Genomic DNA, 20085 nt, shown 5'->3' with positions numbered 1-20085 from the left:
GTAAATTCTGGAACCTCAAAACCCAAATCAGTTCTGAACTTCTGGTAACAGTTAAAAAATTCGGGCAGTATTACAGTGTTTTGAGGTTTTCTACATCAACTTTCTTCTTGATCTTCTCATTAACCGCAATATCTGTGCATGACACATGATGCCTAACTGCTTAATTATTTTTCTGCTAATTCAGCCCATGCGGAGCTGTGGTACCCCGGATGTCGATGCATAGTAGAGAGATGCCAGAGCCAGGAGTACTGCTCACCTTTTCAGAAGTATCGCCGCCTCGGACAGGACGACATTAAAACCTGGCTCCTTTCGTTTAGATATGGGTTCCTGCTAGCTAAGCTTGGTTTGTTCTCCTTACAGTAGAACACCTATTTGCTTAGACATCATAGTTCTAAAATGCTGAAGCTGTTTGAACAATGGTGCGGTGACATTAGTCTGTAATGCGTTGACAATGGCCAGTACTTCAACGTTGCTAGCTAGCTGCATTTTTCTTAGATGAAGCATCTGGTGTCAGCACAATTGTGGTGGTTCTTGCAGTGAGTAGGGCATTTGAGTTTTGTTATTATGCTTATAGTTTCAGTCCATCAGCAGAAAATGGAATTTGTGTTTTCACTGAGATCGAACTCTGAACGTGGCGATGCTAATGTGCCTGGACACCAGATGTCGGTGAATTGCTGCATTTTGCTGTGTGCGTGGTGTTCCGTGCATTGTACTCCCTCCATTCCCAAATATAAATCTTTCTAGAGATTTCAATAAATGACTACGTACGGAGTAAAATGAATGAATCTACATTTCAAAATATGTCTACATACATCCGTATGTTGTTGTCCATTTGAAATGTTTAAAAAGACTTATATTTAGAAACGAAGGGAGTATATAAATATATTTGGCCTAGCCTACTGCAAATCTTCTGAATAAATGGTGAATAAAATTCAGGTTTTATCCCATAACACTATAAGAATACTAGTTTCTGCAAATTACATTGATCTGACTTTTGTTTAACAAAATTATGAGATTTTTTATCTGCTGCAATAATTGTATAACAACTTCTGGTAAGAACTTGGGGAGCATCTTTTGCTTGGTCTTGTTTTCCCTCGCATGTTTTGCTTTGCATGGAACATATTGACTACAGTTTGGTAGAAGTTAATTAGGGCATCTTCATCGCGAACCCTTAAACCACCCACAACCATCCAGACCGAGCGCCTGGATGCAATTGGCATCCAACGCGATACCCTATCGATACACATGTCCGACAACCCTATCCCACCCAAAAACCCCCTTGCTCGAAAAACGCATGCCACACGAAATGATCGCCACGCTTTCATGCCGGTCAACGCTGCTCTAGAGCGGACGTGACTCCACGGCTTTAATTTCAGCCAAAGCGACGTGGCCAGACGAATAGGCATCGCCGCTACAATGCCGACGCGACAACCGATAAGCCTATTCCGGTTGTTGCGCCGCATTGAAACCGGCTTCTCGTTCGTTCATCTAGCCACGCCTATTTAAGCAGGCCGCTAGCGTCGTCCACATCGCACCTCGCCTCTTCCCTCTCCACTCCTAAACTCTCCCACCCTCTCCGTGTTGGCGTCGTCCAGACCACCGTGTCCACACCATGCCGAAGTCATGGTTCTCGCATCCGAAAGTCAATGGAGCTCACACGCTTGCCAAGCATAGATAACTACTAGTGGCGTCTGGCCACTGCAGGGACGCTGCCAATAGTTTGATCATTAGTGGCGTGAGGTATATCGCAAGCAACACTAGTATTTTCTATAAGAGATTCGTGCACTAGTGTGTGTAAGAGCAATGCTATGACTAATATTGTTTGGCTTTCTCAAGAGGGTGTGTTTATGCAAAACAAAAAAAAAATTGATCGATGCGCTCGAAAGGGGACAATCTTGATCCATAGTACTTCCTCTGTCTGGAAATACTTGTCGTTAAAATGGATAAAATGAGATGTATTTAGATGTATTTTAGTTCTAAATATATCTCGTTTTATCCATTTTAATGACAAGTATTTTTGAACGGAGGTAGTATTCGGCAACCACAGCAATACCCCCCTATTGGATACGTCACTTTTTGGCATGGTCTCGTCACCTTAAGAAGAAAGCTTCAGCAAGCAACGCTGGTCAATGAACGCAAAAAAAACGCTGGTCAAAGTGCGTGCGAGCCTTGGAAAGGAGATACTCGTGGGTGTTCGTGAGTTACTTTAGCTACCTACCTTCGACTTAAATGGGTTTTTTTTTTAACTACAGTGTTGTTTTTTTAGAATCTACATTGTTGTTTTCTGGACGACTAGACGTGCGGACCTCACTTGCCACGGCCCACAAGCCCACCTAGTGACGGAAGTTGAGCACGGCGACGGCCTCTCAGCCGAACTTGAAATACTCTGCCTTGGCGCCCCAACATAACCGCCTCAACCAACAGCTTTCGCTTCTCCTCTTCTCCGCCTCGCCGGAGCGCCAAGAAACCAAGAACTCGTCCTCCCCGGCGCCCCCTGCACCCCTCTCCACCGCGCAGAACCCCCGCCTCTGCTGTCGATGGACCAGTTCCATCACGGCCACCACGTGCGGCTGCGCAGCCGCGTGCACGGCATGTACCTGCACGCCGACGACGACGGCCGTGGCGTCTCCCTCCACCACCGCCGGGATTCGGTGAACGTGGCGTGGGCGGTGCACGTGTACAACGTCCAGGCGCGTTACGTGCTCCTCCAGAACGCCGCCTACGGCCGCTACCTCGCCGCCTCGGTCGCGCCGGCGCCCCGTGGCCACCGCGGGCTCCGCGTCGTTCAGCGCAACCACTACCATCCAGAGGTCGGGGAGATGGCCTGGCAAGCCTACAGGACCGGATTCGGGGACGACGTCCTACTCTGCCACGCCGCCGGCGGCCGCTACCTCCGCGCCAACGGGAAGTACCTCCCCTGGAACAATGGCGTCAGCGTCGACGGCATCGACAACTTAAGCACGATGATGCACTGGGTCGTGGAGCACATCCCTGCCGGGGAGAACATTCCTCGTTTTCCACGTCAGACTGGGGTGAGTCCGCCATGCCCGCTTCTTGATACTTCTTCTCCAATTAGTTTCGGCTGGGAGCGATTCTTGCCTCTGTTTCTTGGTTGCCGCACTTCCGATTCTTGACGGCATTTTGTGACTGTGCAGCTCCCCCTCCCTGAAAGCCTGATCAGGCGGTTGCCTTCGCGGGTGATCCTGTGCGCGCGGGCTGCCGCCGACGGGACCCGCTTCAGTCTTCCGTTCGTGTTCTGGGGGAGGTCCGTATTCCGTCTGAGGAACGAGGTGGCCAGGCGGCTGGCTGCCGTCGTGGACGTCCCAAACCTCGTCATTTGCTTCCGCACACGTGATGGTCGGCTGTTTCCACTCCTCGTCGACCTCCTGCCCACCAGCGGCCCGGTCTTCCACATCGTCGTCGTCACGGCCGGGACGCCAGGTAAGATCGAGGCCCTCAACTTCCTACTCTTCTCCTCATATTTGCAGTTGAGTCAGTGCTAATCTGCTTGTGCTTGGAAAACAGTGTTCGAACCTACTGTCCTAGTCTGAAGAACAGTTTACTGAAACTTTCGCTGAATCATTTTCAGTTAGGACATGGAAATAGTCTGAACTATTATAGGATTATAGACATCAGTAAGGGTTGCTGCATATATCAGTCTCTGCACATATGCTAGAAGGTTTTCCTGAACCTAGTTGTTTGTTGGGGGAAATCATTTCATAAGTCAAAAAATCCGCACTGAACCTTGATACATTCAGATGATTTAGTTCTTCAGTTTAATGCTCTATGCCGCTAGTGGACCTCAAAACGCAAATCAGTTCAGTTTAACAGAGATTACACTATTTAAACCATACAAGTGCTAATCTGCTTGTGCTTGGAAAACAGTGTTCGAGACTACTAGTCTGAAGAGCAGTTTACTGAAACTCTCGATAAATCATTTTCGGTTAGGACTTGGAAACAGTCTGAACTATTGTAGGATTATACTTTCAGAAGGTTTTTGATGCTATTAGGTTTTCCTGAACCTAAATGTTTTCTCCTGAGGGAAAATCTTTTCATAAGTCTAAAAATTCGGATGAACCTAGAAGGTTTTGATGCTACTGTGCTTTGATTCAGATGATTCAGTTCTTCAGTTTAATGCTATATGCCGCTAGTGGTAAAATTCGGAACCTCAAAAGTTTCTTAGCCTACTGTAGTTGTTCCGGATAAATAATTTGTGGACAAAATTCGGGCTGTACTATTCTTCTTGTTTTGAGGTTTTGTACATCAGCTTTCTTCTTGATCATCTCATTAACCCGTTGCAGTTTGACACATGATGCCTAATTGCTTAACTATTTTTCTGCTAATTCAGCCCATGCCGAGCTGCGGTACCCGGATGTCGATGCATAGCAGATACATACCAGAGCCAGGACCCCTAGAAGTCGCCTTACTGCTCACATCTTCAGAAATGTTGCTGCCTCAGACACGACGACATGAGAACCCAGTTTGTTTCGTTGAGATATGGGTACAGGAAAACCCAGCAGTTGTTGTGTTTCTGCTAGCTTAAATTGGTCCGTTCTCCTGGAAATATATGAACCTATTTGCGTTGGCATCATCGTTCTGAAATTCCAAAACTGTTCGTACAATGGTGCGGTGAAATTAGTCTGTAAATGCCTTGACAATGTTGCTAGCTACATTTCTCTTAGATGGAGCATGTTGTGTGGACACAGATGTGGTGGTTCCTGCAGTGAGTTTTGTTATTCTGCTGAAAGTTTCAGTCTATCAGCAGAAGATGAATTTTGTTCTTTCACTGAGACCAGAGTTCTGAAAGTTTCAGTCTATCAGCAGAAGATGAATTTTGTGTTCTCAAAAACAACTCCGGGACACGACTTGCTGCATTTTGTTACACGCTAGGTATATTTGATTGAGCCTACGGTAAAAAAAAGATTAGTAAAAGCATCCCACAATGCATGACAACTTCAGAAATTTTGCCCCTCTCTCTCTCTCTCTCACTCCCTCTCTCTCTCTTCCTCTCTCTCTCTCTTGGGATACTGAAAACAAACGTTTCAAGGTCATTACAAAAAGTAAAAGCAATGAAGCTTTAGATTCAGGGCATATCGAATATCGATTGATCGATCTTGTTTGAAACCAATTCGATCGGACGTCCCTATTGTGGCCAACTTTCTGCCCTCTATATATAGTGGGGGGGGGGGGGGGTCTGTCCCGCAGATCGATTCATCGATGCCTTTTTTTTGTTCTCTGATTTAAGACCGGTTTGTGTCGTCCACCGTATGTCAACCCTATGCGCATCCACTCCGACATTGACATCGACTACACGTGTCTCTTCTCCAACAATACGACCTAAGGGAGGCCCATCGTTCCCAGCCGGCCGTCGCTGCCATGCTCTGATCGGGTTTGCTCCGCCCACCGCGCCTTCATTCGGCTCGGCTGCATGATGGTGCTTCATGCAGGTCGACGCGCTCATGCGTTGGTGCAACGTGCTGGTCCTTTTGTTTGAAAAGGGGAATATACTAATATCGTGAAGATATCAATTACACCTGGCTCTGCACCAACAAGATATCAAAAGACATCCGGGATACACACAACCAAGAACAAAATAAAAAAGAGAGAATTGAAAAAACAAAGACCATGTCGCAGTGTGAAATACTCGCAACAGTAACACTCTAACCACCACCAAAGACAACACTCGGACCGCAAAAGAGGTTCTTCAACGGCGACGCCTCCAAGAAAGAAATAATGCACAAGCATGGCCCCAAAGCGGAATTGACCAGTGGTAGTTGGTCGAAACTCCAGTGGGTAGCCACTCCCTTCTCAGGGAACCGTACGTGGGACTTCCGCATCTCCGTCCCGAGCTTCCGTCGTCGGCCCTTGTTGTCGCCTGATCAAGGATCTTGAGTTTTCACCCTGAAGAAAGACCGAGATCCCAAAAACAATGCCTTCAGCAAGGCCATTGCCAGGTACAACCAATGAAGGCCAGACCTTGGGCTTTCACCCGGAAATCACAGCTCGGTACTCCAGTGCTTTCCACCTATGTTGCCGCTCTCTTCTGTCAAGGCCGCTGCTGCAAGTACTCAACACCCGACACACCAGCGTCACGAACGACCTTCGTTGGCTGTTGATCAGTGCGGTGTGACCCCAGGCCACTTCAACACCCTGTTTGGGTGTGGGCTGTTCGTGGTCCGTACACGATCTCGTGGTAAATCAACCTGCAACTTGTACTTCCTCGAAATCAATACAATCAAGCAGGACCTAGGGTATTAGATCTTCGAGAGAGCCCGAACCAGGAAAATTCTCTCTCTCTTATGGGATACTGAAAATGTTTCAAGGTCATTACAAAAAGAAGAGGCAAGGAAGCTTTAGATTCAAGGTGTTCGAATATTGATCTTGTTTCAAACCAATTTGATCGGACATCGATGTCGTTGCCAACTTGCTGCTCTTTATAGAGCAGTACTGTGAAACAAATTCGATCAATTGATTTGGGGGGGGGGGGGGGGTGTTCTCTCTCATCGATCGATTGATCGACGCCTTTTTTGGTTCTTTGATTTAAGATCAGTTTGTGTCATCCACCATCTGTCAACCCTATGTGCCTCTAATCCTATCTCTTCTTCGACAATGCAGCCTAACGGATGCCCATCGTCCACATGTTGTTCCCTGTCTGCCGTCGCCACATGCTCCAATCGAGTTTCCTCCGCCCTCCCCGCCTTCATTCCACTTGGCTGCATCATGATGCTTCATGCAGGTCGACGAGCTCATGGCGCTAGTGCAACGTACTAGTCCTTGCCTCACGAGGGGCGTGCTGGCCTATCGATCTGCGCAGTGTGGCCCCAGGACACTTCAACATCATGCTCGGGCGTTGGCTGTTCGCGGGCACGTACACGATCTCATGGTAAATCAACATGTAACATGCAGTCCCTCGAAATCAATACAATCAAGCAGGACATAGGGTATTATCTCTTCTCTTCAAGATAGTCCGAACCAGGGTAAATCCCTGTGTCTCGTCTCTCATGTTATCATCACACCAAGGCTACCAGCTCGGGACTCTGTACCTGAGATCTGCTGGATTTGGCTCCATCACCATTAGTGGAATACCAAGGTACTTGATTAACTCGTTCTCGTTCTCCCATACATAAGACTTGCACCACGAAGAAATATTCCCTGACCTCTCTGAATCTTACAGTCTGGGTGAGGTTCTATGCCACCCGCATCTCACGGTAGAATTCCTCTTGGTTAAAGCTCTTTGATGTTCGAACCCCATCCAGCGCGAGCCAGCGAACTCGATTCTAAAGTTCCTACACTTCCTCATACACAATTACGTCGTCGAACTCTTCCTCCTAAAGATGCAGTGGCCATCAAAGCCCGAACTCAACCAGGAGATAGGCCCAACGAGGACTGGCTGAGGACTGATGGGGCGATCGTAAGATCAGAAACACTACGACGAGAAAGGATCACCGGTTGGTCGACATTCAGCTACGAGGGAAATCGTTGTGAGGAGAAAAACCCTAGCCGCCTCTATGAGAACTAGCACAAGAATTCTCTTGAAAGGGAATTAGCCGAACGACATCCATATGTATCATTCAACCAAGTGGCTTTATGATATAACGCGAGACGGAAGCCTATTTGGAGAGATACATGAGAACTAATCCGTGGTTGGGTGATTAGGCGAGTGGTTTTACCCTCAGTCTACCAGGATCAAACCTCGGGTTTGATACCCTATGTGTTTCATTAAGGCGGAATATTATTCCAATGGGAGACGATGTTCTCGTCGACAATGAGGTTCATATGGTGTCTTCGTCAGTCTCAACATCCGCTGACTCAGTCTCGGAAGTACTCATATATATGTGTAGGGTTTGCATGCGTTCATAGAAGAGGCCCGTGTGCTGCGGATGGCGAAGACGACATCGGGGGATTTCCCGGTGGTAGCTAGGTGCAAAACCCGCGTTGAGGTCCTGAAAGGGGGCCGCTAGCTCGTCGCGCTTGGCCCGCTCTCGTTGTGCCGGCCAAAGCTAGCCTCGTCACTCAAATCTGACCTTGATGGGTCGTCAAAGCTCTAAGTGACCTCTCGTGCCGCGCATCAGCTGGGAGGCGAGGGACTGGAGATGGGCTCTGGCTCTCCTACCTTCAAGACAGAGCAGCGTGGATGATTAGGCAGGCAGTCCCCATATAACGCTCTATGCGTCAAGATGTCAGGCAATCACATAGGGGTGCATCTGACCGGGCCGACATTCTGCAGCGAGCTGTTTTCCTATAGCAAACTGGATCACTGCAATGGAGAGTGTATCCTGTGCACACATAGTTTTTGTGCTACTGGTGCATCAAACATCAAAATCTTGTACTATGAGTTCTAAAACTTTCAGAAATATTTGAGTGTAAAGTAATAGCATACATCTAACATGTTGCAAAATTTCAGCCATAAATTAAACTCACAGCAAGAGAAACAAAATTAACAAATTCTGTTGTGCTGTGTTAGTGCAAATGGACCCAATTCACGGCCAGTTTAAAGGAACAACATTCAAGTCACGATTTGTCTTTTTTGTTTCTCAAGGTGCGAGTTAATTTGTAGCTAAAATTATGTGACATGATACATATATATTATGTTCCTGTAGTCAATTATTTTAAAGATTTTTTGGGAAGTTTTTGCATGAGTTTCTTTGGGTGCATTTGTAGCACGTTAACCTCCATGACTGCAACGACTGGTGTTGTAGCATAGCAGATAACTTTAGCGACCGGCTACCATAGCGAAACAGGATTTGCTCTAGCAAAACGGGCTTTGAAAAGATGTTTGTGTTTTTCAAAAATTGTTCACAAATTTTATTTTATTTTGTTTTTCCAAAAAAATTAAAAAATTGTATTTCAGAAAAATGTTCAGAACTTGATTTTTTTGTATTTTTAAAAGTATTCATGTTTTCAAAATATGTTCATATGTAAAAAAATGCATATCTGGAACACATCCATGTTTACCAAAAATGTTCAATTTTTTTAAAAAAATCAAGTTTTCGAAAAGTACTCGCTCTATTTTTAGAAAACTATTTTTTACATGAAAATTTTATCAAAATTTTGAACTTTATTTAGACGTGAAATATTTTTAAAATTTCCTAACATTCATTGAAATTTGCACAGAGTTTATATTTTTTTTTGAAACATGATATTTTTTTAATTTGTCAACACTTTTTTAAACGAATCTGTTTTTTCAAATTTATGATTTTTGAAATTAAGAACATTTTTGAAACTGTTAAGTTTCTTTATAAAATCATGATTTTTTTTCTTCTAAAATGTGAATTTTCAAAAAAAAAAGACAAAAAGGAAAAAAATCTGAATAAGAAAACTGGCGTATGAACCATCTATAAGGTTTCCTAAACAGGTTGGTGTGTCATATGATGAAACTAGATCGGGCCATGTCTGGTAGCTTTGGTCATTATCATGTGCGATGCGCAAACATTTTTAATGCAATAAAGCGTCAAATAGGGTTTGACCGATTAGGCGTGCTCGGTACCTCTTAGAGCGCCTTCTCATGTGTTGCATGAGGATTGTCGCCTCGAAGAGCCAGCCCAAAGCTTAGAATTTCTCCGAGAGTCCATGTCGCAGAGGAGTCACACTACTATAGACCCTCATCGCCGCCAAGTGGAGCCATGCCCATGTGGAGGGGTTTTAGTATTAGAGGGGAGACGATAGTGACATGAAAAAATGGGCGAAGAGGAAGGCTGGCCAGAGAGAAAGACCTAGAGACTTGGGCAGCGACCGTCTAATGCTGAGAGCCCACATAGTAGTCAGACACACCAACGGGCCAGAGACTTACCAGTGGGGTCCCGAGCAATACCCACAGTCCCAGCGCACCATGAGCCTTCGTTTCATGGGAGCTTAGTAACCTAAGGTCGTTTCTCCTAATATGGTAAGATTTGATGTCAGGTGCTTGAGATCTATGCAAGGGTTCAATGATAACGACTGCAGCACTAGGGCGCTGATCCTTAAAGACATGTGCACGAAGACTTTTCGGCTGTCGTCGACAAGGACAAGCCGGCTCCAGGGAGCGGCGACAAAGTGCGTTGACGGTTTGTTTTGGCGGCATTAGTGGTCGTTTGGTGGTGTTCGAATCCCGATGTAATTTTATTATGTTTAATATACTTTATACTTTCGATGAATTTTTATAATAGATCTGGTCCCTAAAAAAATGTTTCCTGGAGAAAGAAAAACACGATATTTTCCCCCTTCCGAGACATCACGTGGATTTTGTTTTTTTCAGCGCCGACAGCAAGTTGATTTTTCTTTTGAGACAAGACAGCAAGTTGATGATTAGGCGTGCTGGATCTAGCTTCTACGGGCCGATGGATGGATTTTCTAGGCCCATAAGCCCGCAAACCCAGCTGGCGCCGAAAGGCGACGGCAGCTTGAAATACTCCGGCTTGGCGCCCAAAGGTAACCGTCTCAACCAACAGCTTTGGCTTCCCATCTTCTCCCCGTCGCCGGAGCGCCAAGAAACCAAGAACCCATCTTCTCTCCATCTCCACCGCGCAGAGCCCAAGCGACCGATGGAGCAGTTCCATGACGGCCACCACGTGCGGCTGCGCAGCAGCCAGCTTGGCACGTACCTGCACGCCGACGACAACGGGGTTGGCGTCTCACTCCACCACCGCCGGGCGTCGATGAACGCCGCGTGGGCGGTGCACTTGCACCATGACGAGACGTGGGAGGATGACTATCTTCTCCTCTACAGCGCCGCCTACGGGCGCTACCTCGCCGCCACGGACACGCCGGCGCCGGGAGGCGGCCGCCGCGTCGTGCAGCGCAAGTACGACCATCCGGAGTTCGAGGCAATGTTTTGGTATGCCGCCCTGTCAGAATCCGGGGACGAAGTCTGCCTCCACCACTTCCACGGCGGCAGCCTCCGCGCCAACACGAGGTACTCGTACCCACGCTGGAACATCGGCGTCAGCGTCCACGACACCGGAAACGTCACCACGACGGTGCACTGGGTCGTGGAGCACATCCCCGCCAGGGAGGGCATGCCTCCCCTTCCAGTGAGTCCGCCATGCCCGCTTCTTGATTTCTCCCGAATTTGCACAAATTAGGTTCTTCTTGGATGTGCGTCGGAAGACCGCAAAGATTGCAAAATCGTGTTAATTTCATTCGTCTCAACTGCAGGTTCCCTTCGCCGCCGCCATGTGGGAGTGGCGGCTGATCCACTACGTGTGGCCGAACGTCGTCGACCGCGGCTCATTCTGGTTTAGGGGGAGGTCCGTGTTCGACCTGAGGGACGAGCTGGCCAGGCGGCTGGCCATCGACGCCTCCGACCTCGTCATGTGCTTCCAGACATATGCTGCCTGGCTTACCCCACTCCTCGTTGACCTGCCGAGAAACCACCAGCCCCTCGCCATCGTCGTCGTCATCGCGGGGACGCCTGGTGAGATCGAGGCCCTCAACTTCCTACTCTTCTTCCTAGTCTTGAAATTGTCCAGATGTTTTGGGTTTCAGTGCTAATCTGTCTTGTGCTTTGAAAAGCGTTCGAGCCTGTTGCAAATCTCAAAACAGTTTACTGAAACTGGTGCAGTCTGAAACTTTTGCTTATCTGTTTCAGTTAGGAGTTAGGAGTTAGGACTTGGAAATATTGTGAACTGCATGCTGTAGGATTACAGGCATCACTAAAAGACTAAAAATTGCTGAATCAAATCCACAATGAACGTGTCGTAATAAAAGTTGCTGAACACTGATATAGAAAGAAACTATTGGCTTTGATTCAGATGATTCAGTCTGGCGAGTTCAGCTTCACAGAGAAGATATTGATTTCTATCTTTTAGGCTTTTAGCCTACTGTAATTTCTTTCGAATAACGTGTCGTAAAATTCAGGTTTTATCCTACAGCACATACATTGTTTTGATGTTTTGTACAGCAGCTTTCCTTTTGATATTCTTATTTAAACTTGTTTAACTATTTTTCTGCTAATTTCAGTCCATGCGACGCTGCGGTACCCGGATGTCGATGCAGAGTAGATACCGGAGCCAGGGCTCCTAGGAGTACTGTTGCCTCTTCGGAAGTGTCAGCCGCCTGCTGTTGAGATACGGGTTCAGGAGAACCTAGCAGTTCTTGTTTTTCTGCTAGCTAAACTTGATTTGTTGTCCCTGGCAGTATAGGAAACATATTTGCGCTGGCATCACGGTTCTAAAATTCTGAAATTGTTTGAACAACGGTCCAGTGACATTAGTCTGTAATGCATTTGACAATGGCTACTACTTCAACGTTACTAGCTGCATTTCTCTTAGGTGTTGTATTGACACAGATGTGGTGGTTCTTGTTGAACACTAGACTTTTGTTATTCTGCTGAAAGTTTCAGTCCATCAGCAGAAAATAAATTTCTGATTCGACAACGATCGAATTCTGAACATGGCGACCCTAATGCGCTGGGACACTCTTCCTATAAGTTTCAGTCCATTTTCATTAGCACCTATAATTCTGAACATGGCGATGCTAATGTACCTATGCTTACTCAACTGAAAGCAGAAAACTGAAACCGAAGATGCTAATGCACCTATCATGTGAATAACATGTGAACAAAATTCAGGTTTTATACCTGGCCATAACACTATAAGAATACTAGTTTCTGCAGATTATATTGTTCTCATGCTTTGTGCATCAACTGTCCTGTTGCTCTGACTGTTGTTTAGCAAAATTATGAGACTTTTTTATATGCAGCAATAGTTGAATAGCAACTTCTTTTAATCATAGATTTTTTTTTCAAATTTGTGTTTTTATAAACAAAAATCTTTTTTAAAATTGTGAACTCGTTTTATAAAATCATGACTCTTTTGTGAATTTTTAGAAAAAAGTAAAAAAGTAAAATAAAACCGGTTCATGAACCTTCTAGAAGGTTACCACAATTGGTTGGCTCGCACAAACTGGGTCGGCCTGTCTCTGGTTGCTTGGATCGTCCTCATGTGCAATGTGCCAACAATTTAATGCAATAAGCGTAAAATAGGATTTGACCGATTAGGTGTGCTCAGAGGCGCCTCCTCATGTGTTGTCTGAGGGCTTTCGCCTCAAGGAGCCAGCCCAAATCTGCGGACTGCTCCGGGAGGCCACATCGTTGAGGAGTCGCAGACTCGCAGTAGGGCATCACTGCCACCAAGCAGTTGGGTCATGCACCTGCAGACGGGTTTCGGGATTTGAGGGAAGATGATGTTTACGTGAAATCACGAGCAAAGAGGAAGGCTAGCCGCAGTGAGAGACTGAAACTCTGGGGGACTTGGGCAGCGACCCACTAATGTTGAGAGCCCACATAGTAGGCAGACACACTAGCAGGCCAGCGACACCCACAACCCCGAAATGTATCTGGTGCACCGGGGCAATTTGTGCTACCAGTGTCGTCTCGTGGGACACCTAGTAATCGGGATCACCCCACTATCTCTAGTTATTCCGCTCTAGCTACACCACCTTTTGCACCGGTATCTTCGTGAGCTACCGGAACCGATTTGTTGCCGTGGCATCATTTTCGGATTCGTTGCCGTGGCACCCCTTTCGTTTTTGCCACGGTGACAAATGCTTCGTAATGCTCTTGACAACTTTTAATAAAAATTGCATAAACTTGCACATGTCATCCGCATCATGATAACAACAATTAAAATGTTTAAAATTGTTGTTTGCATTAAATTGCTAAATGCTTATGGGGATTTACCGGAATTATTGTTTGTTCCGGCCTCATTTAAACTTGTTTAGATAGAGGTTTTACTTTTGCTTCTTCTCTTGCCATGTTTAACAACATTTAATATTGTTGGGTACCTAAACGGGAGAGAACTAAATAATTGTTGTGGTGTTCCGTCAATATGCAACTTGTTGCATATTGAGTTCCACTTAATTTGTAGGTTTGTTTGTGCACTTTGCCATGCCATGCTTCATTAAACCGGACATGCATCATACTTGGTTGTGCATCATGCCATGTTGATGTGATGGTTGTTTACCATGGTGTTTGCTTATTTCCGGTGTTTCTTCTTCGGATTGGATCCGATAACGTCGCGTTTGTGAGGATCCGTTCGTCGACGTCGGTTTGTCTTCTTCATGAACTCACTTGTAACGCCCTCGATGCGGCTATATCTCTCACGTGTCGAAGCACGACTTAGAGGCATAACCGCATTGAAAGCAATGTCGCAACGGAGGTAATCTTCACAACAACCCATGTAATACATAAGGGAAAGAGATACATAGTTGGCTTACAATCGCCACGTCACACAATGCATAAATAAGTCATTACATTCATCCAGATACACTCAAGGTCCGACTACGGAACCAAAATAAAGATAAACCCCAAATGCGACAAAGTCCCCGATCGCCCCAACTGGGCACCACTACTGATCATCTGGAAAAGACACGTAGTATCGTCCTGAGTCCTCATCGAACTCTCACTTGAGCTCAGTCGAATCTCCTGGAATGGCATCATCGGTCCCTGCATCTGGTTTTGGAAGGAATCTATGAGTCATGGGGACTCAGCAATCTCACACCCTCGCGATCAAGACTATTTAAGCTTATAGGAAGGGTAAAAGTATGATGTGGAGCTGCAGCAAGCAACTAGCATGTATGATGGCTATCATACGCAAAAGAGAGCGAGAAGAGGAGGCAAAGGCACGGTCGATGAACTATGATCAAGAAGTGATCCTAGAACAACCTACGATCAAGCATAACTCAAGACCGTGTTCTCTTTCCGGACTCCGCCGAAAAGAGACCATCACGGCCACACACTCAGTTGATTCATTTTAATTAAGTTAAGGTTAAGGTTTTATACAACCGGATATTAACATATTCCCATCTGCCCATAACCGTGGGCAGGGCTTTTGAAAATTCAAATCCCTGCAGGGGTGTCCCAACTTAGCCCATCACAAGCTCTCACGGTCAACGAAGGATATTCCTTCTCCCAAGACAATCCGATCAGACTCGGCATCCCGGTTACAAGACATCTCGACAATGGTAAAACAAGTCCAGCAAAGCCGCCCGAATGTGCCGACAAATCCCGATAGGAGCTGCACATATCTCGTTCTCAGGGCACACTCAGATGAGACTAACTACGAGTAAAACCAACCCTCAAGTTTCCCCGAGGTGGCCCCGCAGACAGCTCAGTTTGGACCAACACTCGGAGGAGCACTGGCCCAGGGGGGGGGTTAAATAAAGATGACCCTCGGGCTCCGGAAACCCAAGAAAAAAGAGGCTAGGTGGCAAATGGTAAAACCAAGGTTGGGCATTGCTGGAGGAGTTTTATTCAAGGCGAACTGTCAAGGGGTTCCCATTATAACCCAACCGTGTAAGGAACGCAAAATCAAGGAACATAACACCGGTATGACGGAAACTAGGGCTGCAAGAGTGGAACAAAACACCAGGCATAAGGCCGAGCCTTCCACCATTTACCAAGTATATAGATGCATTAAGATAGATAAGATATAATAATGATATCCCAACAATAAACATGTTCCAACAAGGAACAAACTCCAATCTTCACCTGCAACTAACAACGCTATAAGAGGGGCTGAGCAAAGCGGTAACATAGCCAAACAACGGTTTGCTAGGACAAGGTGGGTTAGAGGTTTGACATGGCAACATAGGAGGCATGATAAGCAAGTGGTAGGTATCGTAGCATAGGCATAGCAAAAGAGCGAGCATCTAGCAAGCAAAGATAGAAGTGATTTCGAGGATATGGTCATCTTGCCTACAAAGTTCTCCGAGGTAACGTTAGCTTGATCCTCGTAAGCGTACTCAACGGGCTCCTCGATCACGTACTCGTCTCCCGGCTCTACCCAAAGCAAGAACATAAGCAAAGGGAGACACAATCAACCACGTGCAATGCACAAACAACATGATGCAAAAACATGTCATGATATGCGGGATGCGGTATGAGATGCATATGCATGATTTGGAAAGGAATGATTGAACCTGGCCTCAACTTGGAAATCCAAGAGTGCCACTGGAAAGAGGGGTTGATGTCGGTCGAAATCGATATAAAGATCACCGGAAACGGATGCACGGTTTGGAAATGGCAAGCAAAAACAATTATGGCACCGGTCTGCGATTAACAGCATGAGACCATCTAAATGCATCAAGAACAACATGCTACAGCACTCCAATATGACAATAAAATACATGGCAGGGATCCACTCAAGATGCTTGACAAAAGATGAACACTGAGCTACGGCTAATTCACTCAATAACAGGTTCAAACAAGCATGGCAAAAGTGCAAAAGATATCAGGTTTCAGACTTGGTGAAAATAACAACATGCCAGGAATTTAATATCAGGAAGCAATCTTTAGAGCAAGATACAACATGCTACAGGAACATATCAAGGCAAAGCAAGGCATGGTATGAAGCTACTCAAAGCATACAACAAAAGTCCCATTGCACATTAAAAAATATTCGAAAAAATCCAAAAAAGATCTAGTGCATTGACACTAAGTGATCGGACTAACACAGAGTGCATTTCTCCCGGGTAAGCTTATGTTCCTGATATCTGATACCTATGTTTGCTCCTTATTTTTTTAATAATTGATCCAATTTATACGAAAAATACGTAACAATGTATGTTGTCACAAAATTTTAATTCAATATTTGAAACATTGCTCCAGATACAAAAATAACAAATTTGACACTCAATAGTACGTAACACAAGTTGGGCTTTAGTTTTGGCCCATTAGCACATTGAGGTCAAATTTATCATTTTTGTATCTTGAGCATTGTTTTGAATTTTGATTTGAATTTTTTGACAACATACATTGATGTTGTGTCGATACACTAAATTATTTTCGAATTTTTTTAAATATTTTTGAATGCACCGGTAACACCAATTATCTTGATGCACTAGATACGTTGTACGACAGTGTGGCACCACCACTTTTTGCTGCAGGGGGTCCTCGCCGGCTAACAAGCCGAGCCACGCGGTGCCGCGAGCAGCGACCGCTGGGTGGACACCACCAGTGCTGCAAGCGGTGGTCACCGCCTCTTCTGCAAGGAGTAGTCGCCGACTTACATGCCCGAGTCACAACTTACCTGACGGACACCAGCAGTTGGCGATCTTCAGTTCCCCGCGCCGGCCCCGCTGCTGCTACTGAACAGCGCGGCGATTCGACAGGTGATCGCCCCGTATTTGCAGAATGTGCCGATGCAGCGTCGGCGGCGCCATGCGGTGTGCCAGGTGTTGCAGAGGATTGACAATGTTGTTGTTAGCTGGCCATGCTTGGTTGCGGCGAGCTTGCCGGCGCAACTGTTTCATGCGGGTGCTATGTCCGGCGACCACGTCGACGGTCGCAACAATGCTTCTATGACCACGACGACGAGGCATGCCATGACATGGTCGACGAGGCATGGTGTGTCGTAATCGACGACCACGACAGTTCTACGAGGTGTGCTTCAGTGATTGGGGCAATGCTAGCACGACCACGGCTACGTCGACGACCGCGGCAATGCTTCAACGACGTGACGTCGTTAACGACCGCGGCCATGCTGTGAGGCATGCTACAGTGATCGTTGCAATGCTTTAACGACCATAGCGATAAGGCGTGGCATGACGTCGACGACGACCGCGACCATGACGCGAGGCGTGCTTCCATGATTGTGGCCATGCTTTGACGACTATGGTGATAAGGCGTGGCATGACGTCGGTGACGATCGTGGACATGTCGTGAGGCGTGCTTCCTTGATCGTGGCAATGCTTCGACGACCATGATGATGTTGACAGTCACGACAATGCTTGATTACCACGGCCATAATACGAGGCGTCCTTCAATGGTCGTGGCAATGCTTCGACGACCACTGCCATACTACGAGGCGTCCTTCAATGGTCGTGGCAATGCTTCGATGACCACAACAACGTCGATGGCCGTGGCAATGCTTCGACGATCACGACGACTAGACGTTGTCGACGACTGCGGCCATGCTGCAAGGCGTGCTTCAGTGACCGTGACAATGTTTTGACGGCTAGATGACGTTGACGGGCCGCAACAATGCTTCGACGTTGACGATCGTGGCGATGCTTCGATGACCAAGACGACGTTGGCAAAGTGTTGTGGCCAGGCAGACCCTATAGGGTGCTTCTGCAATGAAAATGTTGTTGTTGCCACAACGTACGATAGGACCTTTGCAATGGTGGGCTACTGTAACAAGTCGACGACGGTGTTCCGCAACAATGGCGTTATTACAATGACGACGACCCTACAACTACGGTGGTGCTGCGGGGGCATTGACAAGCGTCACGGCAATCCAGTGATGAGTGCGTTGCGAGCCAACATGCTGGCCTTTGGATCGTGACGCGAGTAGAAACATGAGCGTGCGGTGCCTAAACTTGTCATCGATGTTCACTTTGATGCCTAAACTTGAAAATACACCGAACTGGTTCTACAATTTGATGGTATGATTCAAATATGGTTTAAATACGTATGTATTGTTAACTAGACATGCCAGCTGGCACGGGTCAGTGCCGAGACAGACCGGCATGGAAAGAGTGTGTGTAAATGACCATCGGGTCCCACATGTCAGTGGACAACTGAAATAAATAAAAATGAAGAACAGCTAAGATTTGAACCGGCGATCTGTGCACTGTAAAGAACCTACACAAACCACATGACCAGGGCAAGTAAGTTAACTGTAATGCATCGCTAACCTTTATCTAGCGAACTAGACTGCAATCAGTGCGACCAATTTTCCACATGCTAGTTATTTTTCATTTTTTAAAAAATATTAAAACTATAGTCACAATATTAAATAAATAGTAAATGACCCCTCAATTTTTTAAAATATTCATAAATTTTAAATAATACAAAATAATTAAAAAATGTTTCATAATATTTGTAAGGTTTCACACATTTAATAAAATAATTTTGCAACTTTTAATAGTTATACATTTTTGAAATGTTAATAAATTTTCAAAATATTCATGTTTTAAAAACATATCATGTGGTCCTTTTTTAAAATATTGGTGATTTTTCCTTTTTTACATGACCCTTCGACGTGTGGGTTTCTTTTTTGCTTTTATTAATTCTAAAACTTATGCAAATTATTCTAATGGTAATAAAAATAAATCTAGAATCTTCTTGTCTCAGAACTAATATGCATAAAAAATTTATTTTCAAACACGTTAATGTAATAAAAATATTTACATATTATTATAAACTCAGTTATTTAAAAGTTTTTTTAACTAGAAAAATGTATGTATAGTTTAAAAATTGCAAATATAAATATAAGAATGTATAAAATCCTGGAGGAACACTAGGCCATTGTTTATTTTCTGACACATATTTTAATATTTAGTTTTGTTAAAAAAATATCTTTTGACAAACACATATACTTTTTTAAACAAGTGAACACTTTTTAGAACTAGAAATACATTTCCTAAAAAGCATGGACACTTCATATACTACCTGAATATTTTGCAATTTCTAAAAAATAAAAAGCTAACATGTGGAAAATGGGTGCACTAACTGCAACACATTTAACTCCACGGCTTTATCGGATATATAAACCGTTGTAGTGCGTAAAAGACTGCAAAATTATATGGGTGTATTCGTTGGTGCATGTCCTTCGCGGCTCACAGGTCGTCGGTTCGAATCTTGGCTTTTCAATTTTTTAGTTTATTTCAACTTTGCACTGACAGGTGGGACCCGATAGTCATTGAGACGCACTCTTCATGGCAGTATGTCCCTGCACTGCAAGTGGGTCCTGCGCCACGCTCGCATGTCTAGTCAGAAATACATATATATCTAGACCTGACTCGAACCGTATTTGAACCATACTGTCAAGTTTTTTTTTTGCGGGGAGAAAGGATATTTTATTCCACAATGCCAAGTTATAGAACCAGTTCGGTGTATTTTTCAAATTTAGGCATTAAAGTGAACGTCGATGGCAAGTTTAGGCACCACTAGTGTTATTACCTCGACGAAAAACGATTTAATCCAACATTCAAGCACAGCCCAATCGAGCGGTCGGCGAGCGGCTTAATTAATTATTTTTCATTCAGTGGCGTCAGCCGGAGGATTTGTAGCAGCAGTCAAAAAAAAAAAACAGCGTGGACGATCTGGATCTAACTTATGCGGGCTGATGGATGGATTTTGTAGGCCCATAAGCCTGCAAATCC

At 45.4% G+C, this 20085-nt stretch overlaps 2 protein-coding genes across 2 annotated transcripts; both read left to right on the top strand.

Moving 5' to 3' along the window:
- Positions 1-2537: 2537 nt before the first annotated feature.
- LOC147958116 (uncharacterized) lies at positions 2538-4558 on the top strand. The gene is made up of 3 exons (XM_087537262.1): positions 2538-3032; positions 3156-3441; positions 4349-4558. Exons 1-3 carry the CDS (start codon positions 2538-2540, stop codon positions 4384-4386), a joined length of 819 nt encoding a protein of 272 aa, XP_087393388.1. The 3' UTR covers positions 4387-4558.
- A 5870-nt stretch (positions 4559-10428) lies between these two features.
- LOC147958115 (uncharacterized) lies at positions 10429-11978 on the top strand. Its single transcript, XM_087536546.1, has 3 exons — positions 10429-11009; positions 11134-11392; positions 11938-11978. The coding sequence occupies exons 1-3, from the start codon at positions 10521-10523 to the stop codon at positions 11976-11978; spliced, it is 789 nt and encodes a 262-aa protein (XP_087392672.1). The 5' UTR covers positions 10429-10520.
- The last annotated feature ends 8107 nt before the right edge of the window (positions 11979-20085 follow it).

Source organism: Triticum urartu, chromosome 7A (assembly GCF_056163025.1).
Source record: "Triticum urartu cultivar PI428250 chromosome 7A, HENAU_Tu73, whole genome shotgun sequence".
In the NCBI taxonomy this organism is placed as follows: Eukaryota; Viridiplantae; Streptophyta; class Magnoliopsida; order Poales; family Poaceae; genus Triticum; species Triticum urartu.
Note: the sequence above shows the minus strand (reverse complement) of the source record. Positions and strands in the feature narration are given on the sequence as shown.